This window comes from Nyctibius grandis, chromosome 7 (genome assembly GCF_013368605.1).
Source record: "Nyctibius grandis isolate bNycGra1 chromosome 7, bNycGra1.pri, whole genome shotgun sequence".
Classification (NCBI taxonomy): domain Eukaryota; kingdom Metazoa; phylum Chordata; class Aves; order Nyctibiiformes; family Nyctibiidae; genus Nyctibius; species Nyctibius grandis.
The window spans coordinates 59,033,060-59,060,476 of NC_090664.1; the positions used below are offsets into that span (position 1 = coordinate 59,033,060).

The following is a 27,417-nucleotide window of genomic DNA, read 5'->3' on the forward strand; positions in this document are numbered from 1 at the left end:
AAGTTCACACACCCTTACTGAGCAACACTAATCCTTTGCTGCTTTTGCCTCACTGCCTACAAGACGGATGGGACCTACTACGCTCAACCCTCTTCCAAGAACCTGAAGTGGTTACAAATAAACACAAACCTGTGGCTACTCATGATACTACCAGAGGACAAGCCCCAGAGAACAGTCAGTCCTACAGAAGTGAGCACTTCCATCTAGTGGCCATCAGATGCCAGGGCGCAGCAGACAAAGCTCATTTATGTCAGTGAAGCTCATCAACAATGACCCACTAGGCAATTAAATGTATTTAAGACAATAAAATTAAGAGTTTTTTGCAATTTGCTGAAGGATGCAGCTGTTAAATTGCTTTTGTGGGACCTTGTACTTCATATAGAGGAGAGTGTGTTATAATAAAGCCAACAATCTCCACTTATCAGGTCTACTTGGTATTGTATCCACCTTGCCAAACCACATGCAATGGATACGTATCAGCATTCCCAACCTATCACCTGGGAAGACGAGAACATGGCAAAAAGTTTTTCAATTCTCATTTACTTTAGCATCTGTGCTACCCTCCCTACATCTATTTGATGCCTAATAATGTTTCACTCAACATTTTGACCTACACTTACATACTGGGGGACACCAAGGAAGCAGTAAAAGAAAAAAATTTAAAGAAACTTCAGTTTCAGGCCCCCTACTTTCACTATCCTCCCTTTTAAATTTATATCTAAGTTGATTTCTTTGTTCAGTTCTTCCAGACCCTTAGTTTTGCTCCCCTTCAGCCTGCAAGTTATTTGGGACAAAGAAAACATCTATCTGCATTCAGCAATAAATAGTATCTCAATTTCCAACACAATCACTGAAGAGTAGCCACTGTTACACACCTTAATCTGAAGATGTTGCAGCAATTAAAAATGTGAATGTTACACCTAACAGAAGCAGGACACAATGATTTTATTTAGAGTTGTTAATCCTAGAAATACTTTTCCAGCAGCTCTCAGGAGTAGGCTAGAACATTCTGTGTCTGTGTGAAAGCTCCCATGAGTGCTCACGGAATTTAGTTACAAGACTATTTCCATTTAAAAATGTGAAAGCAACTTTACCATCATCCATTGAGGTAGGACTTGGATAAACATGGTGGGTAGCCTTTGATTTCTCTTCAGTTACTGTTCCCTGGGGGAAAGAGGAAAGAAAAGAAGAAACAGCATTAGAAACCTTCCACACATTGCCCCAAACTTCTCAGCTGCTTCTTTTTACCCCCATCCGATGCAACCTAGCAATACTCAAGGCTAACTTCAACACAACTACAAATACCACCTCTAAGCAGTGTCAGAAAAAGGCAATTATTTTAAGACTGCTGCCAAACTGCTTTGTCATCTCTTGCTCTTTTCATCTCAAATCCTTCCTCCTCCTAGTTCCTCCTGCCCCAGTTTTGTTCAACTATCAGTTCACACAGACCTATCGGTGAATATTTTGTAAGAAAGCATCCAACTTTCTCCACTACATACACATTTTGGTCCAAAACATGACAATTTACACAAGATAAAGTCTATCAGAAACTTAACTAGAAATGGCTGCCTTGAATAAAACATCCTTAGTGTTCAAGACAGGCCGTTACGTCAAGAGACAGAATAAACACCCATTCTTTCAAAAAAGCCTCCTAAATCATGGAAGAAAGGGAATAAATTGGAAATACACTAATATAATACCACGTTTGTCAAATATTCAGACACAAGAATACTTTTTCTTCTTGTTGGTTTAGGACATCCTATTCTTGACACATGAGAAGCAACAGATGTACTTCTCATGCTTATGTAGATGCCACCAACAGCGACACATAAAGCAATTTCTCCACATATGAGTACAGACCATGATTATATTCCCATTGTACTTACATCATCACGCAAGAAAATTCTACTACATAATTAGATATCTGTTAAATAAGTACATAACACTGCTTAGCACGGCCAGTCGAGAAAACCCTGTCCCTCCCTCACGTGGAGAACCGTAGGGATTGTCCCACACGCTGCAGACACCTCCAGTCTCCATAGATGAAGTGTCATTTCCAAGGACAGCAGAAATTCAGTCTGCAGACGCTGCTGCAGAGGAGTTACATTTTGGAAGAGTTTGTATGAAAATGTTGTTCCAAATTTACATTCCATAAATACTTGACAGATTTATTTAAAGGATTTAAGAGCCCATGGGATCGGTTAAAGTCAACGATATACAATTTATTTAGAAGACAGCATCAAAAGGAGGAAAATTGAAAACACATGAAGATGCGTTGCGTTATGGTAGCAATATTTGGAGACTACTCTGATATCAGGGGCTGAAGGGCAAGAGTTCCTACACCAAGAGTTCATAGAACCAGGTAAAGGGAGAGGAGGTGTTCTGAGCGACAGCAAAAAGAAAGCTGGAAAGCAAGAAGAATTTAAAAGCATTCAAAGGGAAAGAAAAGAGCCCAGGCATGAATCTGTGATTCTGACTGAAAACAAAAGGATGGATAACTACATTACAACAGCTTTCTGAGGTGTAAGCAGACTGTAAGGCTTGTTCCCTGCCTCTGCTAAACTGAATGTGACTGGGAGCTGAAGGCGTAACAAGATGGAAGAGCTCTCTACTGACAAAACACTTTTCTTGAAGCAGATAGAAATGCAAAATCTCACTCATTATCTGCTTTCAAGTTCCTAAATTATTATTCTGGCTCTTCTCAGAAGACTCCTCCACATTTATGAAGAGAATCAGAAAAAGTGTGACTACCAGAAACAGTAACAGCATCTTCAGCAGAGAGGACAAACCCCTTCCTGACTCCTCTTTTTATAAGCCCAGAGATCACACGAGCTGGGACAAGAGAGATGCAACTCCTCTGCACGGGCTGCAGGCAGAGCAGCGAGGACTTGGAAACAGGTACTAGGGATGGGGTAGAGGGAGGATGACAACAATAGGTTAAAAAAAAACCTCAAGACAGTGAGCAAGCACAGGTAGGGACACAAATACAAGATGAGAATTCAGAGGCAGAGCAAAGGAAAAAAGCCCAAAATACAGAATTAGGGACAATTTGTGTTTTCAATTCTTCACATCCCTTTAGAGACAAAGCTGCCTGCTTTCAAAGTCCCTTAAATCATCCATGGATATAGGATGCTTCGAGTTCACTACAGAATTCCTTTATGAAAGGAAAATTGAAGCATTAACTCCAATTTAAGCATAGCAGGCATCCTGAATCAGCTGAATAATTAAGAATAACTTGTGAAAAATTACACAACTGAAGTTGAGACAATTGTTCATAATCAGACAAATACACTTTATCTTCAACTGACAAAACATTAAGACATGTTATTTAACAGTTACCTGGTGACGCTTGACAATATCCTTCAATTTATTAGCCAACTTCAATTCTATATCTGGAATGAGGTAGATGGTCGGTCTGCTCAGACAATTGTTCTAGTGGAGAGAATAAGAAGTTAAATAAGAAATTAGTAGACCACCTCTGACATAAATCACAAAATTCCTATTAAGATCACCAATGCTTGGAAAAGCTCAAAAGGAACACGTGTTGTGTGACACAGCACACTAGCTCTAGCTCCAGAAACTCCCGTGACAGCAATATTCCCTCTGCACCCCTCCCTGCCAAAGCTTTATCCTGGATTTCCTTCTGGTCTCTGCAGATCTGCTGCTAGCTCCATCAGAGACATTATCATGGATGAAGGGAATGTGACCCAGCGTAGCTGTTCTCACGGTCCTGCTTTCACAACAGCATCTTTAATGGAAACCATGTCTTTGATTTCAAAGAATTTTGGACAGGCTCTGGAAGACTTTGCTTGAAAGGGAATTTAAGTTCCCTGCGTGTCAACTGCCAAAGCTGAATCTGTCCTGTTGCACCGACATGCAGATTCATGCATTTTTATGATATATGCAGATACACGTTCCTTTTATTTTGGATCTTAACGTGTACTCTATTATGTACTGAAACCACCATACTATGGCAACAGGTTTTTTTCTATTAAGAGTATTATTTGTTTTTGCTGTCCCTCCTATTTCAAGAAAGATGTTGAGGTGTTGGAGCGAGTGCAGAGGAGGGCGACCAAGCTGGGGAAGGGTCTGGAGGGTCTGACCTGCGAGGAACGGCTGAGGGAGCTGGGGGTGTTTAGCCTGGAGAAGAGGAGGCTCCGGGGAGACCTTAGTGCAGTCTACAACTACCTGAAGGGAGGTTGGAGCGCAGTGGGAGTCGGCCTCTTCTCCCAGGCAACTAGCGATAGGACAGGAGGACACAGCCTCAAGCTGCGCCAGGGGAGGTTCAGGTTGGACATCAGGAAGCATTTCTTCTCAGCAAGGGTCATTAGCCATTGGAAGGGGCTGCCCAGGGAGGTGGTGGAGTCACCATCTCTGCAGGGGTTTAAGAAAAGCCTGGCCATGGCACTTAGTGCCCTGGTCTAGTTGCCATGGTGGTGTCAGGGCAATGGTTGGAGTCGATGAGCCCAGAGGGCTCTTCCAACCTCGTTGATTGATTGATGTTTCCATTTTTGATAAGCACCTGAAAGTTACGTCTTAACTATGTTATACACTGAGCTTGGTTTTAGAGTTTGAAAACAAAAATTGTTATTCACACACAATGGTTAAAAAAAAAAACAACTTCAAATTAGATTCCATACAGCTGTTACCTGCTCTCTTCTGGCAGTAACTTGCTTGATAAAGCAAGTGAGAGTCTCTAAAATGTACCCTAACCCTGAAAAAAGTCAAACTTACATCAAGCTGAAAGTGTTGAGAAAGGCAGCAGCTGAATGGGTATGTACAGAACCAGTTACTCAATCCTAAGGGTGTTCCTTTCACAGGAAGACTTAGACACTCAGGATGCTTTCTCCTCCCTTACAAACAGGTTTTCCTCACCCTGTGCACATCCACAGAATATCACTGAAAACATTCTGAAGTTTTCAAGGGATAACATGGAATTGTGACTAAAATGGGTGGAAGAAAAGAGTATAATATTCCTATGGAAATCCAGGATGAAACTCTGCAGTGGGGCACAGCTGAGGTCCATAAAAAGCCAGTGAATCCCTTCCCCTGAGCATGTGAACACAGAGTTTTGTACATGAGTTTCTTGCCTGCACTAGTGTTTTCTCAATGTTCATGAACATCTCCACGTTTCGATCCATTCGGGATGGATTCTGCAGGTCAAACCTCCGCCTGTTAAGGAAAATAATTCAGAAATATTAAATTCAATTCTCCTCCATTCAGTAGTCAAAAATCTTTCACGTTCCACATGAAAACAACAGTGTATCATGGCAGCTACATAAGAACACTTAAAGCACGATCACAAATATTCTTACTTCACTTGGCAGCCCTCACAAGCAAGAAAAATCACAATGAACCAAATCAACAAAATGCAATTGATTTGTGAAATGTTTAGGAAAAATGAAGGTTGACACCGTCCAACAGAACCCCGTAGCAGGGTTGTGCATTCCACTACGGTCACAAAGGATAATTAAACAGAAATATAATCAGATGCTCACGATGGATTTCAACAACTAGATGAGAAAAGTCATGAACAAGCTCTCACGTTTCTCTTACTTCTAGTTGCACCATCCACCAGTCCCAGATTCTAATCCAGGAAAAACACAGCAATTCGTCTGCCTGAGATATTCAAAACTACTCATCTGTTTGAGAACAAGCCACCCCACACACACCATACAGGTAGCTAATAATCCACGTAAGCATTTTATGATCATTTTTGTTGGACTCTGGTACTTTAAAGTTTGCTACTTCATTGACAAAGTAATCAAAATTATTGAAATAACAATGCAGATTTAAGTGTTTATCAGAAATGGGGGGGATAACACAAAATCTGAGACTTTCTACAGGAAGAACCACAAGAGCCCCCCAAAGGCATTCTGCTGCATCCACCTGAACCGTACACACAGTGAAGTCATGGATGAATCAACTCAAGAGAAGAATTTGAAGTGACCCCCAAGCACCTGAGAGGTGGGACAGCAGCAGCACTAACGCCAGCCCCTCGCCAAGCTCATCGCCACCAGCCAGGGGCAGGAGTGCTGCAGGCGCCTCCGAAACAGCTTTGGGCCTGACCTCAACAGTTCAGCCTTTCCAAAGCACAGTGATACGTTTAGATGATCAGGCTGTTGACTCTCAGGTGTAAAACACTGTCTGGTGCACTTCTGTACCTCTCAAGTTCTGGAAAAAGCTGTGGGTAGAGTCTGAAATCGCTCTTAACTGTAGGGCTGAAGAAGAAGTCCCCTGTACACTTAACACACTGAACAAGCCACGCACGTAGTTACCATGCAGTGACTGATATGCTTTAAGTTAACACCCCATCTTAAAATAGACTATTTTATTTCTAAATGTTAATTTTATTCCTGTGCCTGTATCTAATGACAGTTTCTTTTAAACACATCAAATTTTAAAGTTTATAAATATACAACGAAAGTAAACCAATGCAAGACTGATTTTGAGTCACAAAACCCACTACCACACAATGATGGCATCACATCAATATTACACTAGTAAATTAAACAAAGACACTTCAGTTGAGACCACTGAGTTTTCCTTCACTTGAGGCTCTCTAGCATGTTCAGAAAGAAGCTGCCCACGCAGGCGGGACTGCATAAATACTCTGTAGTGTTGGGCAGCACTAGAAACATTTAGTTAGTGAAACAGCTTCTCCCTTAAAGCAGTGTTAGGGACTCCTCCCCTCACATTAAGGCCTGGAAAACACCTTAAAGATAATATCCTGGCATATTTATTAGACCTTTGGATTTTAAAATCAATTTATGACCTCTTTAAATAGCGTTGTGCGTGTTGAAAGGTTTACACTGACTTCTAGAAGTAGGGCCAGACACCAAGAAGTCTCTCAGTTCACTGCACAACACAATAAAGTATTTTACACCTATAATATATCGGATTTTAAGAGCCAAGATCAAGCCACGTCTCCAGTGTTCAGCCATTGACAGCTTCATAGTCTGTAATTAAAACACACACTTCCCAAAGGTAATAGTTTCAAGGAAGTGAAGGAAGACTAATGCCAAATAAACACAAACTGACCTATTTTCCTAGACATCTAATAAAGTGTTCAGTACCTATGAAACAAAGATACTTAAGGCTTCAAGTTTGACCAGAATTTTTACGTTTAGTTGCCTAAAATCTGCATTATTTATTCATTTAATGTTATACATGCCCCCAAGTTTCTGCCTGCTTTTGAAACCCCTACTTTAAGAGAAGCATGTCAATATATTAAGAAATAGCACTTTAGTTGCTCATTGAGATAAAATAGCAGTAATCACTCTTCCTGTCCTCAGTTGAACTGACACCCTCTGACAGGTTTTAGCAAACAACTACTTGAATGGCAGTGAGAGACAAGGTATGTCCAGCTGCACTGGATAAGTGCACTTTTCAGACATACCTATTATGACGAGGAAAGGTACTTCTCCTATAAGACAGATCATTCACAAACAGGTTAAGCAAAAGCGACAATGCATACCATTAAAAAAAAAATAAATCATATTTCAGGCAAAACACCACATATTATTTGGTTGAGTCAGTGATGGATACATTCCAAGCTCTACGTCTGATCCTCGGAGTTAAATTCAATATTACTTCCCTCTACATCCCACATGCACAAACACAAGGCACTACCCACACTAGTTTTAAGGCATCAGCAAGGGAGTGAGAAGAGAGGAGGCAACCACGTACTGGAGTTTTGCTGACAAATTTCCATGACTGAAAACTAAATTTGTTTGGAAAAAAATGGAATGTGTAAATATTTATGAAGTAGGAGCCATTTAACTCCTTTATCTCAAGGCAAAGAGGTAGCAAGACACTCCTGAAAGATAATGCCACCCAGAGCACTACAAACATGTGCCATGCCCTGGGTGTTGGCAAGACATCCATTTAGCTGATATGAGTATAATCTATTCCTAAAAACAACCAACCCTACTAAAACAACTTTATTTTTCCCTTTTAATTTGCTCTGGCGGGTAACAAACACAGCCAATTCCAGGAATGCTACTACAGGTCTGCACAACATCACATCAGAAACTACTTAAATTCATGTACAAGAACAATCTCTGCCTACTTTCATCTCTCAATTTTTCATCCTCAGATTTTTTCCAATGTTCTCAGCTTCTGCTGCCTTGGAAAGAGGATTTAACTTAGAAACACACAGGCCATGCTACTGTTGGGATGTCACGTGAATGGTTTTAATACTCGTGTCAACAGCTACGTGAGCAGTGTTTCTAACTCCTTACACCCCCCATTTATAGAGGTTGATAAGCAATGGAAAACTGAACATTTATTATGCAATGCTTCATGTTTTCCCGGTCATAACTAAACCCTACACTCAATACAGTAACAAAAAATTTATATATTATAACAGGAAACAGCAATTCTAAGATACTGGTTAATTTGCTCAGTCATATGGCAAGTAAACATCAAAAAAAAGCCTCAAGCTTGTAATTAACTGCCAACCTACAGGCTCAAAACCTTAAACTTGGACAATCTTTAAATTTAGAAGTGTGGGGGTGTGTCTTAAAAAAAGCTACCATCAGCAAAACAGGAGAAAAATGTCCTCTTCCCATCTCCAACTCCCTTGCTTACCCAATTCTCCGGAAAATATTAAACTTTAAGTAGTTTGCACGGGCATTTCAAGTGCTTAATTTCATGCAAAAGGTGTAAAAATCAAAAAGAGAAACTCACCAGCCCTGTTCATTCTTATATTTGTAAGCAGCACCAAGAATGTGACATAATGTACCTCCAGCTTTGAAATCCATGAAGCACTTTGCCTGGAACCCAAAAGAAAAGTGAAAACACAGTGACATTGACTTTTATGTAATTATTTTAAATTAATACATACTTGTTAGCTGAGTTTCAGACATCTAACTTATCAAGTGCATAGTTTAATTTTCAGATGAATCACTTTTGGAGTTTTACGTTCTCCTTTAAGAATGTTTTGAGAAGATTAAATGCAGTTGGTTTAAGTAGAATTCTTCATGTTTCCAAGCAGCACCTGATATATCTGAAAGCTCCAAGTCCCTCCTTACGCGAGTAGCTTGCAAAAAATTCCTTGCATAGCTGTCAAACAGAAATCCAAACTACTCTTCGAACATCCATTTCACAGAAAATTAAACCTAAGATTGAAGAGTGTCTTTGCTGACAGCTACATCTGTATTAGAAATGAACAGGTAAAAGCTGGGCTCCGTATTCACAGAAACACAGAATCAACGAGGTTGGAAGAGCCCTCTGGGCTCATCGAGTCCAACCATTGCCCTGACACCACCATGGCAACTAGACCAGGGCACTAAGTGCCATGTCCAGGCTTTTCTTAAACCCCTCCAGAGATGGTGACTCCACCACCTCCCTGGGTAGCCCCTTCCAATGGCTAATGACCCTTGCTGAGAAGAAATGCTTCCTCATGTCCAACCTGACCCTCCCCTGGCCAAGCTTGAGGCTGTGTCCTCTTGTCCTATTGCCAGTTGCCTGGGAGAAGAGGTCGACTCCCACTGCGCTACAACCTCCCTTCAGGTAGTTGTAGACTGCACTAAGGTCACCTCTGAGCCTCCTCAATTCATAGAACAGAATTTGGGGAGTTGTTTAATGGCTGGGCTCCAGTTACCGGCGGTTTTCTGCCAGCTGCCTTCTGCTGGAACTAGAGAAAGCACAAAGCTGGAGACACCACACAGACAACAGCCTTCCTAGGAATGTTTCTGACCAAGCTTCTGTCTTACCTTTCAGATCAGAGCAGGTAATTTTCTTAAGTCCATTATATTACACCTCAGGAGCATTTACTAACACGGACAACGAGAACAGAACCGCTCCTGCTCCACCATCTGTTCAGAGCTCTGCTGTGCACCAACAGCAACAGAGAGCTCAAAGCTGCCGTGGGGGCACTCGCCAGCTTACGAGCTGCAAGCACTGCAGTGCTATTCTTAGCAAACTCAAGTCCTCTACGGATGGAGCAGTCGCTGGTCAGAAGCTTGAATGAAAATAAAACATTTTAACACGCTAATGATTTTATTGCCATAAGACTTGGCTCCGAGAACACAAGCGTTGGTTTACAAACATGCACGCAAACACCAGCTGCTGTAAAAAAATAATCTCGACACGAGGCCAGAAAACCCATTGTAAGGAATATTTTTACAGCAGTAGTATGCAAGTTGCTGTTACTCATCTTCAGCTGTCCTACATGCTATCAATCAGGTTGGAAGAGCCCTCTGGGATCATCGAGTCCAACCATTGCCCTGACACCACCATGGCAACTAGACCAGGGCACTAAGTGCCATGGCCAGGCTTTTCTTAAACCCCTCCAGAGATGGTGACTCCACCACCTCCCTGGGCAGCGTCCCTTCAGAGCATCCCTTGCCAGGAACACAGCGATACTCAACAGTCACTAAGACAACCCCAAACTTTTAATCTCTTTTAGCTTCATTCAGTTTCTTTTCAGCTGAAGTCTGCAATAGCTTTTCAACACATTTTTGGAGATTAGCAACGTCACTTCAGACAGCCCTTCGCCCCACCTCTCTTCCCAAGTCATAGTCTTGTAAAACCGACGCATTCTGCACGTCTCCAAAGTGCTACCATAGAATAACGAAGCCTCCTTAGCAGCCAGTACCTTGAATTACATGTCTAAAAAAGTGAAAGCTAACCTCATCTTAAGAGTATATATTGCTTTTTCTCATAAAAACAATATAAAGGAAGATGTACTGATGAGTTGTCTTCCGTTGGAAGTAATCAAGAGCAGAGATCCAACTGCTGTAAGCTCTAGCTGAGCAAATTTGATCAGATCAGACCTTCGAAACACTAAGAATAGTTAAACACAGGAACAACATATTTACAACGCCACTGAAATCTTTATTACCCATTTTTAAGATAAGGCAAATTGATTTAAGACTTGAGAGCACTCAAATGGTTTATCAACTTGTTGAATATGAGTATAGATTTATGGTCTACACCGACACATCAAAATGAAGCACCGCAATGTTCACCTCTGTCCCTAAAGCTTCTCATTACCACTGAGATATCAGGTGATCAGAGCAGAAGAGATCATGAGCTACATCTTAAACAGCATCTTGTGCTGCTTCCTTGTGCATTCTTAAGCACCAAGAGCTTCACCCAATAAGTAAGTTTGAAAACCCCTCTTCTGGAGAAAACATGCATGAATTCACACTCTTCACAAAAATTACATAAGCAAAATGTCTGGGGAAAAAAAACACTGTAAAATAATAAAAGACAGTATTCTGTAAGTGGTGGACCAAAGAAGATAGAAGTACTTTCACTCATTTTCAGAACTTCAGTTTATGATATTATAATCAGTTATAAATATTTCCAACAGTACGTGTATCTAAACAGAACCCCAGACTGCACGACCTTAGGTTCCCTGTAAGCATTCTGTGGCAAAGATCAGCAAAGCCCTTCCTGCTGATGTCCACAATGCATACGTACACATCTACAACAGCTTCTTGGCCCCCAAAACCTACCCTAAATCAGCCAATTGGGTGCTGACTTGGCAATGTTGGGTTGATGGTTGGACTCGATCTTAAAGGTCCTTTCCAACCAAGACGATTCTGTGATTCTGGGCTTGATACCGTGCTGCAGTCCTCGCCCTTCACAACTGAAATCCCTTTGTTACTCTGTCCTTACTACTCGCCCCATCCCTCTTCCCTCTATCAGCTGTTTAGACTTCACGCTCACTTGGACAAGATTCTTTTGGTGGCAGGCAGGGTTCCAAGCACGAGGCTGTTCTCTGAACACACTCACTGGGATACCGCCGCTACACACATGCCAAGTTTGAACTTTAAATGAGCAACCCTTAAAATGTTGATATCATTTCTGTACACCAATATTCTGAGTGACTGGAAAACTACCTTGGAGTAATTAGGTAACGATGTGCTACTAAAGAACACGGTAAAGCCATTTTTCAGTGTTGACAGCATTACAAGGCTGATGTTTAATCAACAGAAATGCTCAATTGAAACTTGTTTGGTTTGGAAAGTGCATGTTATTCAGTCAGTTTAGGATGCATCAGTCCAAACAGATTCAACTTAAAATTTACAAGTTTACATAGAATTTTACCAGAAATTCAAACCTTTCCACAGTATTCAGGAAATCATTTCCAAATGTATAGAAAATAAGAAGTATTCCACTCAGGAAATCATTTCCAAATGTATAGAAAATAAGGAGTATTCCATTGAAAATCTGCTTTTAAGGAGGAGTGTGCTATGTCACCCCTTCCAGAGGATGCATCAACAAAAGCTTCGGGCTAAGCACAGGTCTCCCAGTCACCTGGAAGCACACCAGCAGCGCAGATACTGGATGGAGAACAAAATATGCTGTTGTAATAGCAGCGGGTTAACCCCAATACTCACAGGAAGCTTTGTGAAGGCAGGATTGGTGACGTGTTTTCCAAAGGCATCTTCCTGGAATTGCAGCAGCTGCACCACCAGCCCAGCCAGTGTTTTATTGGTAGGAGCATCTGCTTGGACATACTGAAAGAGAAAAAAAACCCACATGCTTACTTGGGATAGAGGATAATAAAAACATGAAGCCTGGTTTAATTCCCCAGACGACTTTGTCAGTTGTAGAGCACAGTTTAAGATTTAAAGATCACTGTGTGGCTGGGAGGGGGGGGTACATGCACAGGAGGAACACCAAGCACAAACATTTCTCAGGCTTTAGTCTTAAAACATATCTCTGAATCATCACCAGTTCATCACGGTGCTTTACAGAGAGAGATTAACTACTTCAATCTGATTTGTAGTTCCTAATAAAGGAACAGACTAATTCTGGCCCACACATACCCAAAGCTTTCTACAGCAACTTTACGAGCTCCTTCTGTAATCAACTACTCCACATTAATCCTACGAGCATCCATTTGGTACTACACAGCACGTCACGTACAGACAGAAAAGCTGATCCAGACAACTACATCTGCAACGCTCTGCAACAAGCTCAAGATTTCCCAAGGTTATACTTCTAATGAAAAGGGGAAATCACAGCATGGAATATAAAAAAGGTCCCATGGCTTTTGAGTTTTCATTACTCCTAATATTACAATATTCACTTACTGGATGTAATCTCCTCACTACGCCAGAAGACTTTGAAAAGCAGAACAAATATTACTTGTTCATGTAGAATATGGAGTAATATTAGCTACCCTAGAGTCATTCACCTGGGCAATACTATGAGCCATAAGGCCTCTGCTCTTCCCTCAAATCAGATTCTCCTAAAGCCCCTTAAAAAATTTTTGAGAGCCAGAGCCCTCAAAATTTAAAGCACTGGTGTTGAACAGCTGTCAAATCCAACTACACCTTCCAAAGCACCATCTACACGGCACAAGCCACTACACAGACACCGACTTTTCCATTACAATTATACAGTATCCGACTACCTTGAGATGCAGGTTCCTTCAGCACTTGTGAAGAGGCAGACAGACACAGCTGAGAAATTAAATCTTCACAACTCGCAGGACACAAATAAGACTCCCCAGGTGTCCTGCCCTGTGTATAAAACCTGATCTAGAAATATCAATCACAGAATCAACCAGGTTAGAAGAGACCTCAGGGATCATCGAGTCCAACCATTGCCCTGACACCACCATGGCAACTAGACCAGGGCACTAAGTGCCATGGCCAGGCTTTTCTTAAACCCCTCCAGAGATGGTGACTCCACCACCTCCCTGGGCAGCCCCTTCCAATGGCTAATGACCCTTGCTGAGAAGAAATGCTTCCTAATGGCCAACCTGACCCTCCCCTGGCACAGCTTGAGGCTGTGTCCTCTTGTCCTATTGCTGGTTGCCCCGGAGAATATGAGCCTGTAAAGAACAGAAAGCTAATTTCCAAAGCCACGTTTTTCTTCGCCCTCTTCCCTCCCCCCAGAGAAGGCAGGCAGTTGTGACAGTTTTACCCAATTAATAACTCCCATCAATTCACATCAGCTACCACAGAGATATGAAGCAGCAATAACAGTCGTTATTGCTGTTAGAACCCCAGTTAAGATAAAGACTTTTGCTCCCAGGCTTTTTAAAACCCTCTAGACCCTCGTGCTCCCCTCCACTAGCAACTACTTTATAATACAGTTTGGACTAGAAGCTGTGGGTGCTGCAGCTGAATTCACCGGAGCGGTTTAAGCAATCTTTTGTTGGAATTACTGAGCTTAGACAGGACGGCAAAATGGAGCATGTGACTCACTCAGATGCCCCAGTTAATCCAGCATCTTTTGCTGAAAAACCCGTCCCAGCCTCCGTGTTAGCTCACCAGGTGGGAAGCGCGCGGGCTCTTGCCTTCGGTACACGTGGTACAAGTCTCCAGCAAGGAGGCACAGAATAACACTTAAACCCCCTGTGCTAAATGTGCCAGAACCCTTATCAGTGTCCTAAGTGCTGCTAAACCAAGAAGGATGATTACCAAAACGCATACAGTGCTGTGTATTTTTATATCTGTTAATAAAGGATTTATCTTGTACGATTTTTTGTATAATTTAAAAACAAGCGACCACCACAGCCGGGTGTAGGGATCGCAGCTAACAGCCCTAAAGCTCCCAGCACTTTCCACGCTGAACCTTTGCACCACCACCTCACGCAAGTCTGAATAAAACTCTGAGCTTTTAGTTCAGCTCTGCCAATTATAATGAAATCAAACAAATGCAAATGAAAAGGTGCAGGCAAAACCGGTACCTGCTAAACGACACATTTAGGATTTACACAAAAGCGTAGCAGATCAAGTGCCCGACTTCACATCAAATAATCCTATTTCTATCACCAAGACAGCTTCGGTCTCGACCACGTTCACATGCCATACACGTTAAACGTGTTCACAGACTCACAGAATGCTGGTGATTGGAAGGGACCTCGAAAGACCATCCAGTCCAACCCCCTGCCGGAGCAGGATCACATAGATCATGTCACACAGGAACGCGTCCAGGCGGGTTTTGAATGTCTCCAGAGAAGGAGACTCCACACCCTCTCTGGGCAGCCTGTGCCACTGTTCAGTCACCCTCACCATAAAGAAGTTTTTCCTCATATTTATGTGGAACCCTCCTGTGTTCCAGCTTGCACCCATTGCCCCTTGTCCTGTCAAGGGATGTCACTGAGAAGAGCCTGGCTCCATCCTCATGACACTTGCCCTTTACATATGTATAAACATTAATGAGGTCACCCCTCAGTCTCCTCTTCTCCAAGCTAAAGAGACCCAGCTCCCTCAGCCTCTCCTCATACGGGAGATGTCCCACCCCCTTCATCATCTTCGTGGCTCTGCGCTGGACTCTCTCCAGCAGTTCCCTGTCCTTCTTGAACTGAGGGGCCCAGAACTGGACACAATATTCCAGATGCAGCCTCACCAGGGCAGAGTAGAGGGGGAGGAGAACCTCTCTTGACCTGCTGACCACACCCCTTCTAATGCACCCCAGGATGCCACTGGCCTTCTTGGCCACGAGGGCACACTGCTGGCTCATGGTCATCCTGTTGTCCACCAGGACCCCCAGGTCCCTTTCCCCTACGCTGCTCTCCAACAGCTCTGTCCCCAACTTGTACTGGTACATGGGGTTGTTCTTGCCCAGGTGCAGGACTCTACACTTGCCCTTGTTATAGTTCATTAAATTTCTCCCCACCCAACTCTCCAGCCTGTCCAGGTCTCTCTGACTGGCAGCACGGTCTGCTGGTGTGCCAGCCACTCCTCCCAGTTTGGTGTCATCAGTGTTCACAAAGCAAAGCTGCTGGTTCCAACCTAAGCCCAGCTGCTTAAGACTGCCCACCCACCCACCCAGCTATAGCACTTTAAACACCTACCTAGAGTAACAGATATCAATTTTTTCCCCAGTGAAACAGCGTACGTTGTAGGAGTACACCCTTGGTTTCGCATGGGAGGTGTACTCCAGGAAGATAAAAAATGCAAAAGCAGCTTTTGCATATCTTTGCTGAAGCTCCACAGTCTTCATTCTGGCAACACTGAATAGAGGAACACCCTCATAACCATTATAACTCATTTAATGGGAAGAAAAACCTCCATATTGCTACATTTGCTTTTTCTGTACAGGCTAAAAGCCTTCAAGCTTTTTGCACCAAGTTGAACACAATATTTTAAATTAATAAAGCACCAAAAAATGGGTAAAACGCAACAAGACAGCAAGGGTTGATGGCTCCTATTAACAGTGAAATACAAGTATGAAGCAATTCCCATCATTATGCCCATCATTTAAAACAAAACAAAAACCAATCACCAATCCAAAAACTTGGGATTTCACTACTCCACCTCTCAACCCACACAACCTACTTAAACCCACAGCTTCTTTAGGGCACCTAGAACAACACTGCCTTCGGCGTAACCCTCTAGCTACGGTTCTCCCAGCTTCCAGCTTGAGGATGCAATAAAGTATGGGAAGATAATTCACGTAAAAGATAATCAGGGAAGGAACTTACTCTTCACAACAAAAACAGAAAATGAAAATCAGTACAGAAACAGTCAAAGCTGAGGGTTTTCCAGTAGGGTTTCTTTGTCACTCATAAACCACGGTCCCCAAGCCAACACTGTAAATGACTTGGAGCATCCAGCACTGCAACCTCGCCCAAAAAAATGCACCCAGAAGAGGTGCTATTCTTGTACTGGCTTACTGTATTTCTTTTCCAAATGTTTTCCTTTGGAAAAAAAAACAAACACAAACATTTACATGAGAATATACCTTGGAAAGAGGATTCTTAGACACGGGAAATTTTTCAGGCGCTTACTCCTTGATGTGCAGATCCCATTTTTGCCCCTCGCAGGAGGCACTGACAGCTGGAAGCCATCAGAAAGGAAGGAACCACTGATCCTATTCTGCATTGCCACTATTCTTGTCAGCTTTTTATACAGAAAAGTTGCTTCTTTGAGGTTCCCCCAAAACAATAAGGGCAAAAAAAACTTCACCAGGAAACCAAAGACTCCCCTCATCCACTCACACACACTAAGCAGCGATACAAACGGATCTTTGAAGCTGCAAAACCAGTGAGATGATTTCCTGATGGACACGCAGTGGGTTTGAGGGGACCACAGAAGTCTGGAATCTACAAGTTTTCCACTAGATTCTGCAGCAAATAAAGGTTTTTAACCGGCAAATTCCAGAAGACAGAAAGGACGCCCTGTTCCTAGGCACACACCTTTGGCGTAAGAGGATTTTGTTCAAGTGCTGAAATTCCAAAGCCCCATCAACGCAGCAAAGGTTTTTCTAACATTTCCGTGTCAATTAGAAATAAAACCACCCACATAATCTGAAGTAGAAAACACGTACGGTTATATTTCAGTATAACTCAAATAGTTCAAGAATGGAGAGTAACCACTAGCAGAGGAAACGTCTTCACCAGCGGGATTTGAAGCAGCATGGAAAGCCTTTGTCACAGACGCAAGGGACAGATCTGTGTTCCCAGCTCTGATGTGGTTACTGACCTCAAATAACCACATTATGGCTCTGTGTTGTAGCCCTGACGCACAAAATCCTTCCCTCAAAACAAAGAACATTCAGCTCAGATGGTTAAATAAAAGGGAACGGAAAACCAACGTTAAAATACTTTGATTTAGGTTGTAGCCCTTGTTCCTTTTTTAAAGGCGAGAACGCAGAAAAGCTGCAAACACTGATTTAATCTGAGGGAGGATTTTCTCTAAGTCAGTCACCGAAGACACACTTGTAAGGTCAGCACTGACAGAAGCCAGAGCCAGCCGAAAGAGAACTCCAAATCCTCTACGCTCTGCTCCTGGCTGGCGGTGAGCAAGCAGGTGGTCTCCAGACAGACACTTCGGGCACAACAACTGCCGTTTCCCACCAGCTGCCAACAAGCGGCTCGTCCCTCCTCGCTGCCGGGCTGAGGCTTATTAATAGAAGGGCACAAAGGGAGCCCACGCTGCCGGCCGTCCCCGCCGCCCTGCGGTAGGACAGACGCGCTCCGCCGGCAGCAGTCCAACACCTTTCAGCCGCGCTATTGATGCGGAGAGAAAACTTATTATTCTGCACTTGACACTCAACAAACGACCCCCAATTCCAACTGACACCTCATGCTCCGCACGGTTTCGTGGCAATACACAGCCCATGCTGTCTTCTCCTCCAACTCACCCTTTAAGACAACACTCCACTTGTTCTTTAAAACCCAAACCAAACCACCCTGCTCCCCAAAAAATCCGGTTTCCAGCCTCCTGGCTCAGCGGGGCAGGGCACAGCTCCCAGAGCTACGGGGGAGCTCAAGCTCCTAAAGGCCAATATATCGAATTGGACATGATTCATACATTGGGAACAGTCCTTAGGGACAACAGCTGTGAGGCCAAGGTTAGTTTCTGCATCCTTCTAATACATGCGCCAAAAAAAAACCCGCCCCAAACTACCTCAGGAAGATATTTTAAATACAAGAAATAACTCTGCTTTACGACAAGCCATTTAAATACAAGCAATTTGCTGCTTAATGTCAGAGGAACCACCTAAACAACACATAACGTTAGAGATCACCGAGCATTAATCCAGTAAAAAGTGATTTGCCCGGTTTACTTTTGAACTATAAATTTCTGCTTACAGGGGACACCTTGATGTCACCAGAGTTAGTCTACCCAAACGCTATGAAAGCCTGGCAGATCCCCCAGGCCTTAGAAACCAGCACGAACCCGTTTCCAGCTCATAGGGAAGAAAGGCTCAAACATCCATACTGTGGTGCAAGGCTGGAGAAGACGTGGGGACCCTCTGCAACTCTCAGCGTGGAGAAACAGCACAAGATGACTTCCATACATCACACACACACAAAAACGTGGAGCGGGAGGAAGTTTGGCATAAACTATTTTGGTTTCTGTCACTATAGAATCACAGACTGGTTTGGGTTGGGAGGGACCTTAAAGCCCATCCAGTTCCAACCCCCTGCCACGGGCAGGGACACCTTCCACCAGACCAGGTTGCTCCAAGCCCCATCCAACCTGGCCTTGAACACTGCCAGGGAGGGGGCAGCCACAGCTGCTCTGGGCAACCTGGGCCAGGCTCTCACCACCCTCACAGCAAACAATTTCTTCCTCACATCTCATCTCAATCTCCCCTCTGTCACTTTAAAACCGTTCCCCCTCGTCCTGTCACCCCATGCCCTTGTCAAAAGCCCCTCTCCAGCTTTCCTGTAACCCCTTCAGGCACTGGAAGGTGCTAGAAGGTCTCCCCGGAGCCTTCTCTTCTCCAGGCTGAACAGCCCCAGCTCTCTCAGCCTGTCTCCAGAGCAGAGGGGCTCCAGCCCTCGGAGCATCTCCATGGCCTCCTCTGGACTCGCTCCAGCAGCTCCGTGTCCTTCTGTTGGGCCCCAGAGCTGGATGCAGCACTGCAGGGGGGGTCTCACGAGAGCGGAGCAGAGGGGCAGAATCCCCTCCCTCGCCCTGCTGGCCACGCTGCTGGGGATGCAGCCCAGGACACGGGTGGCTTTGGGCTGCCAGCGCACGTTGCCGGCTCATGGTGAGCTTCTCGTCACCCATCACCCCAAGTCCTTCTCCTCAGGGCTGCTCTCAACCCATTCTCCACCCAGCCTGGATTTGGGCTTGGGGTTGCATTGCATTATGTTTGTTGTCACTAGCAGCCTCCCCAGTGTTCTTCCCCTCTTTAGAGGCATCCCTCACCCAACCACCCAAGCCTCCCCAACACACCCCATCTCTCCGCACGTCCAGGGAAGGGCCTTCCTCACTGCCAGCACTTCAGCCGAGAAGAAACAGACCCAGAAGGTTTCATCCCGTCAATGCAGAGTTACAGAACCCACGTCGCTGCCCAACAGCCTTCATCATCAAAAGATCTCTGACAGAGGCTGACCACGCCGCCCAGGCTCCTCCTCCCCATCAGTGAGAGTCCTCCAATATCCAGTGCAGGTTTTCCACACCCCATTTAAACCTCTTCATTTTTTTAGTTACACTCGAGAGACAGAGAGAACTCTCAGATATTTGAAGACTTGTCTAATCTAGAGACAAGAATGAGAAGATTTGTAGTCACAATTCTCAAGTCTCACCTTGCCCCTCCTGAGTTCTGGATCGTTGACCCTGTTTGCTGCCGCTCTCGGGAGTCTCTCTGACGGGTCCCCAACATCCCGGGAGCTCCCAGAGCTGGACACGAAACCCAGAACAGCTGACAGCTTCACCAGTGCCAAGATGTCCATTTTTAAGACGATAAACTGGACACAAGTGAACTATAATCACCACGTACTTTTCTGAAAGAAGTCATGGACCTACAGCAAAGCTGTCACCTGAATTACAGGACAGAAACTGAAGAGTGAAGTATCCACGGCACAAAGAAAAATAACTCAAGATGAACTAGAGTCCATTTACTGCACATCAAAAAGGAATTCACGGGAATTTAGAGTTCTAAGGATACATATTACTAGTGTTTAAAGATGTATCAGTTTCATTGTTTCCCAAAACAAAAATGATTTTACATTTTTGAAGAGTATTTTACACAGTATTTTGAAATTCACTTGCCCAGCAACAATTTCTTCCCAGTCCAATTCTAATTACTCTCCAGGGTTTCAGAAATAAATATAACCATCTAATCTTTATAACCAGTAACACCGATAAGGTTAAACGAACTATAATAAAGGAGTTTTGCTTCGGAGTACAAAAGGAAAGCTCCCACTCCTGGAGTACAGATAAGGGGCCCTGCCAGGCGAGAACCAGCTTGTCGAGATCGTTTTGATTCACAGCAGCAAGGGACGATAACCGTTAATGCTTTTAATAAGGTGACGTGCTCCTCTGCACAACGGCAGGTGCCACTTCAAAGTTATTTCAAAGTTTATTGTGTTCTTGTGGGTATTCAGTTATGAAATGAAAGAACGCTCCTCTCCAGAAGCCTAGAAACAGCAGAGAAGCACAACCAAAACAAAGCCAAACTAAAGAGGTATTTTTATGTCACAATTTCCTTCTCAACACAAAGCAGCTTCAGCTGCTCAAACCACGACCTCCGCTCCACTGCGCTGATCCGACCGTACGAGGCTGCGCCGGAACGAGCTATGTGGAAGGACCGGTCAAACACACCTCTGAACGTGCTCTGGTTGTTAACCGAGCGCAGTTCCGACACCCATTTCACAGCGCTGCCACACAAATAATCCACCAACAGCACCCGCGCAGCGACGGGCCCACTTGTCGGTGGGCGCCTGACAAGACGGGTGGGATGGACAGCAGATCTCTGGTAAATACAGAGACTAAGGCGCCTTGAGGCTGCCCAGCACCTCCCCTTGACATCGCTCTGCCCCAGCTAATGCTCTTCCTAGGATTGCTACAAAGCTGTCTCGGCAGATAGATCTGTCTTCTGGGAAGTTCCTACAAGTGTTCCTACAGGGAAGCTGGAGAGGGACATTTGACAAGGGCATGGAGTGACAGGACGAGGGGGAACGGTTTTAAAGTGACAGAGGGGAGATTGAGATGAGATGTGAGGAAGAAATTCTTTGCTGTGAGGGTGGTGAGAGCCTGGCCCAGGTTGCCCAGAGCAGCTGTGGCTGCCCCCTCCCTGGCAGTGTTCAAGGGCAGGTTGGATGGGGCTGGGAGCAACCTGGTCTGGTGGAAGGTGTCCCTGCCCGTGGCAGGGGGTTGGGACTGGGTGGGCTTTAAGGTCCCTTCCCACTCAAACCATAAGTTCACCCCAGATAATTTTTCAAGGCATAGATATTGAAAGAAAGTTATAAAATCATCATATAGGAAAAACACTGGAAAAGAAAGCAAAGAAACGGAGAACATGTATGAAAGAGGAAGAGGACTACGAGGGACACCCGTTTGCTTCACTACCCAGCGAGCAACGACACCACCGACACGTGAACTTGCCCCAAGTACAAGCAACACACACCGAGCTCTTCACACGCCCCGGATCCGGTGAAACGCGGTTCAGAACAGCACCGACGGCTTTTTTTTCCCCCTTTTTAAACACCCCAACACTTCAGGGGTGCGGCTGAAGTGAAACCCGTACAAAACCCTGCCAAGCCGAGCCGGGACTTGCCCGCACAAGTTACCACTGCGGCTCGCCTCGGTGTAAACACGGACGCGGGGCACCGACCGAGACAGCTCCATCCCCGAGGGAGCGCGGCCCGGCCCGCCGGGGGAGCGGGGCCCACCGCAGGCTCCCCCCCACCGACACGGCCCCGGGCCGCCCCGGCTCCCCCTGGCCGCGGCGACAAAGGCCGGCGGCGGTACCGGGCCTCCCCGCCCCGGGGCGCCGCCGGGGAACTCCCCCGCCCCCGCGGGCAGGGACCGTTAAACCCCCGCCCCCTGGGCCGGGCGCTCCCCCCGCGGGGCCTCTGTCCGTCCGGTCCCCGCCGTCCCCCCGCTCCCCGCCGCCCCGCGCCCCCGCCGGGCCGCACCTTCTTGTAGTGCTTCCCCAGCCAGACGCGGACCGAGTCGAGCTGCGACACCGTCTCGGGGCTCTCCCAGAACTTCCCCGTGGGGCCGCCGTCCTTCCGCCGCGCCACCGACAGCGCCGCCAGGCCGGCGCCGCCGCTCACCGCCACGGCCGCCGCCGCGGCTCCGGGTCCCGTCCCGCCGCCCGCCGCCACCGCCGCCGCCATTGTTACCCTCGCCGAGCGCCGCCACCGCGGCCCTGCGCCTCCCACCCGCCTCACGCCGCGCATGCGTCGAGCGGCGGACGCCCCGCCCCCTCGGGCATGCTCGGGAATCCTCTCCCCCCCGCCTTCCGCCCGCCTCGCCGCCGGCCCGCTGCGCTCCGCTCCCCCCGGTGCAGCCCCTCCCCGCCCCACCGGCGGCGCTGCCGCCCGCCCGCCGCCGCCCTCAGCGCAGGCGCCCCGCCGCCCCTCCCCCACGCCGCCCCGCCGCCATCTTGGCGCATGCGCGGGCGGCCCTTTTCCCTGCGCTGGGAAGGGGGGTGCGCCCGCCTCCTGCGCGTGCGCAGAGGCCGCTCCGGCGCGTTCCCTCCGGCGCTGCCCCCGCCCTCGGCGCATGCGCGCTGCCTCCCCCGCCGCGCGCCGGCCGTTAGCGGCGCCTCGACTCAGGCGCTGCCGCTGAGGGACCCGGGCTGGGGCGGGCTGACGGGGTGCTCCGGGCCTGAAATAACGCCTCCGTGCCGTGGATACCGGCTGGGGCGGGCTGACGGGGTGCTCCGGGCCTGAAATAACGCCTCCGTGCCCTGGATACCGGCTGGGGCGGGCTGCCGGTGTGCTCCGGGCCCGAAAAAACGCTGTCAGTGCCCTTGATACCGGCTGAGGGGGCCTGGTGGTGTGCTCCGGGCCCGAAATAACACCTCTGTGCCCTGGATACCGGCTGGGGTGGGCTGCTGGTGCGCTCTCAGCCCGAAAAAGGGCCATCAGTGCCTTTGATACTGGCTAAGGTGGGCTGCCAGTGTGCTCCGGGCCTGAAAAAGGGCTGTCAGTGCCCTTGATACCAGCTGAGGCGAGCTGCTGGTGTGCTCTGGGCCTGAAAAAGGGCCGTCAGTGCCCTTGATACTGGCTGAGGTGGGATGCTCAGGTGTCCTGAGAGATCTCACCCTCTCTCCTCACCCCTTGGGCAGGCCCTGGCCCTGTCCATCCATGGCCAGCTTACCTTGTGGTGACTTTTCAAATCTTTCTGCTGCATGAGCAGTGCATTGATGAGTTTGGGTGTTTTTTAAACTTTGTTTAAATGTGTCTTCTCTAGTGCTAGCGCGGCTCTTGTCACCTCTGCTTGTTCCTTCGTGGTTCAGCCTCCACTGCCTTCACACAGGATCAGGTTGTGGGGGGCAGATTACTCCTGGTCGCTCTGGGCTGTGGAGGCCTGCAGATCTGATCTGATCCATAACTCCTTTTGAATCTGACACGTGCTGGTGGAGAGGAGCTGGATATGTGGGGTAGAAAACCGATTTTTTTCTGTTCAATGCGTCCTGGCACTCTGCTTGCACTAGGTGGTGGCACATTGAACTTTCTGATACAACCTTTTTGGTATTAGATTTCCCCTTATATAGGAAATTAATTCCCTGCTGTGGAAAGAGGCACAGTGGAGACCTGTGTACCCTTTTATATTTGGTTCTCCATCTTAAGGACAGCAGAGAGCAACGCATCAGACGTTCATAAAAGATGACAGGACAGCTCATCCTCAAGTACGGCTGCAAGGATGTGTGACCACACTTAGGGGTTTTTCCCCTTCTGTATTTCTGAGAGTTGCCCCCTTGCTCTGGGACAGACAATCCTTGCATTCTTAAGCAGAAATGAAACCAGCAAACACCTCCCAGGCTTCAGACACCAGCCCAGGCTGTTTGTTCTTGCATCAGACACCACAGGATGTGCTGGAGCGCTCGTATCAGCGCCAGTGAAACCATCCTCGAGCAGCTCTTCCAAAAGGCTCCTGACCACACACTTATCTGAGAGAAAAGTGAAAATATCGTAATTGGAAGCAATTATTTAGCTGGGTTATGGGGAGATCTAGTACATGATTTATCAATGAGCCCCCTGAACCAGTGGGCTGTGGGACAGATTTGTAACATGGCCTGCAGGAATGTCTGTTCATGCAGCTCCAGGCATCTGAGCTGCAGCAGAGGAGCAGAAAACCTTTGTGTGTGGAAATTCTGGAAGTCGTGATGGCAGCCGTGCCCCCTCACATCTTGGAGTGCCGGTGAGGAAGCGTAAAAAAGGGAGAGGGGGAGGCATTGAGGAGAGAAGGCAGGCAGGAGGGGAAGGAGGAGGAAGCTGCAGCTCAGTGAACACTGTCCTGGTTTTGTGGGGATAAAATTTATAGAATCAATTTTCTGTTCCATGTTGTTTCAGTGTGTGGCCAGCTGTGGGACAGTGATCAAGGCCATTACAGTTAAACCCAGGGCAGTTGCCCCAGGCTGGCCCAGAGGTGTGTTCTATAACATTAATGTCACATTCCCTGTAACTGGGAGAGCTGGGGGGGCTCTGGGGCTCTTTGCTCTGCGCTCTTCTCCCTCTTTCTTCTCCTTTCTCAAGGGTTGTGATCCCTGGAGGAACTTGCCACCACGTTATGGGCTGAGTATAACTGTGTCTTTTGTATTACTATTGATATTGGTTTTATTATTTTATTAAATCTGTTTAAATTTCAACCCCCGAGTCTCCCTTTTCCCCAATTCCCCTTCTCAGCTGGGGAGGGCTCTTGGGGGATAGAACAACTGGTTATTGTTTAGCCCTGGGTGCTATTAGTCCAAGGGAATGAGTCATTATGAAGTGATTTTCCCCAAATTTCATCTTTTAAAAACATTTCACTTTAGTAGAGACTTGGTCAATGTTTTATTTGTGAATCCAACCATTCAAAATACAAAAATTCAAAAAGTGACAGGCAAAAAACCTGTATATAATTACAAAATACAACAAGTCTTAGTAAAGAAAATGGAGTACATTTCCATGATTCACTCCTATATTCAACTCCAGAGAACCATTTCGGTTGGGAAGGACCTTTAGGAAGTTGGGGGCTTCTCCCATTTCCATATTTTTCAAACCAGCCTGAAGAAGAGGCAAAGCCCTTGGCCCACACAACTGGTGACAAACCTGCTGCACCCAGGTGTGGCAGTGCTCCACTTCACTTTGCTGTTTCCTTTTGAAAGCCCCATCACTTCCCTCCCTCTGTACATGTTTTGGTACACACTAGATCAGTCACCTCCAGCTGCTGGGCACCAGATCTCCCCGGGGAAAGGCAGCCTCTGCACTCCCCAACTCTCCAGCACAGGAGGGGATCACCAAATCGTGGCATTTACTGTACAGAATGTAACTAGGCAATGCCTGGGCACTTTGCTGCCACTTGATCAAACATTATCAAATACAGAGAGAGAAAGATCTTCCCCAAAAGCACAATCCCCACACAAAAGCATCCCCGGCCTTATTACAGGCTGCAAGTGTTCCCCCTGCCCCTGAACACTCCAACACAGAAGTAAATACTTACAAGAAAGGACACTTCTGGAGATAGAGAATGATAAAAACAATGAAACATCCAGAAATCTAAACTTCAGAGACCATCCTGAAAGGCAGCAAAGTGAGTATATTCCATAATGAACTAGTAATAATAATAACTAGTAATAATAATTTTTTTTCTCTAGAATGTAAGAAAGAAACACATTTTGCTCAAGTGTTTTAAGTGAGAAGTTTTAGTCAAGCTGGAACATGGTTCCTGGTCACCTGAATACAGATCTGAGTTATTCTGAACAGCAGTTTTGATACATTCTGGTGGGACACATCAGATTGATCAGGTCTGAGGGTCCTGCCCTGAAAACAGCTCACCACCCCGCTCACCATGGAAGAGCCAGCAGCTGGAGGTGCCTTTTACAGGCTGCGGGTTTTTCTCAGCTGTTTGGCTTTTCAGTGGCTCATTGCCAAAATCCCCAAGACAACGTCTCCACTCCAAGGAAAGAAGGCAATTCAGAAAAGACACAAAAAGTCGGAGAATTGTAACATACCAATTTTGTTACAGCAAGGACACTGCCAGACAACTGTGTGTTATGAAACGGACCTGCAGCTTCTTTGAAGGAAGCCGATACAAAATGTCAATTAGGCAGGGCAAGGGGAACCTGATTTTCATGTACTAATGAGATTAATTTTTCGAAGCTGCACTTTAGAGTACATACCATGCAGCTTTTTCCTCCCTCTTCCTCACCAGGTCTTTGGTTCATAGCAAATTCACAACAAAGCTTCCTCAGAGCTCGGTGGCATTTGGAATTGATCCAGGGGTGAGTGAGCACCACCCCGAAACCCGCTGCAGCCTTGAGCCCAAACCAGGACAGATCTGGTATGAAGTGTAAGTTACTCTGCTTATAAGGCTTCCTAAGATCACCCCTAAGGGTGAGGGGAAGTTCAGTTCCTCTGGTAATTTCAGAATTTAATCCTTAACAACGTTAACACCTTCTGCCAAAAACCATAAAAGCATCCCATGATGTGTGCAACTGCCTGGAACTGTTCACTGTCATGTAGGTGACTCAGTCCCACCTACTAGGAGCAATCTCAAACTCTGGGTCAATATTGGTTTAGAATTATTTAAATTAGACATCAAAAAGAATCATTTATCCCACTCTGAATCCATTAGCCAGCCCAAGTCTCAGCAGACACACAGGCTGAAGGCTCATGCAGCTTTCAGAAAGTTTCCTTTCTATACCTCTTTCTTTCAGTAAGAGATTGGTAGAAAGTAGCTGGAAATTTAGCATTCCTTAGAGGGAAATGTAATGTTATTCACCATGTAGTCTACACTTTATAGCACCTGTGGTATCATTATGCACATACTTGTGAATGGAAGAAAATATTATGCAGAACAATTAACTTATTTCAAGTATTTGCATTCATGTCTATAAACATCATAATTGCTTGAGAACGGTAACTGCTTTACAGTGAATTAAAGATAATCATAAGCTAATTTGGTTAAAGAAATACTGAAATACAGCTAAGCCAAATTCCAGTTACTTAGAAAAGATTCAAAGTATCTGAAAAGTTAGTATTCTCCTTCATCTTGTTGTGCTGTAGTAGAGATCACAGAATCAATGAGGTTGGAAGAGCCCTCT

The 27,417-nt window shown here is 46.0% G+C and overlaps 1 protein-coding gene across 1 annotated transcript in view; it reads right to left on the minus strand.

The window, feature by feature from the left end:
• The window catches only part of SMARCC1 (SWI/SNF related, matrix associated, actin dependent regulator of chromatin subfamily c member 1), a 94,178-nt gene extending 71,599 nt beyond the window's left edge, over positions 1-22,579 (minus strand). Inside the window, exons 1-6 of the mRNA XM_068404400.1 lie at positions 22,298-22,579; positions 12,357-12,476; positions 8,692-8,777; positions 5,091-5,172; positions 3,340-3,432; positions 1,095-1,164 (exon numbers count right to left, since the gene is read on the minus strand). Of these exons, the coding sequence (XP_068260501.1) occupies positions 1,095-1,164; positions 3,340-3,432; positions 5,091-5,172; positions 8,692-8,777; positions 12,357-12,476; positions 22,298-22,564 (718 nt within the window). The 5' untranslated portion in view covers positions 22,565-22,579. The remainder of the gene's footprint in view (positions 1-1,094; positions 1,165-3,339; positions 3,433-5,090; positions 5,173-8,691; positions 8,778-12,356; positions 12,477-22,297) is intronic.
• Positions 22,580-27,417: the final 4,838 nt, after the last annotated feature.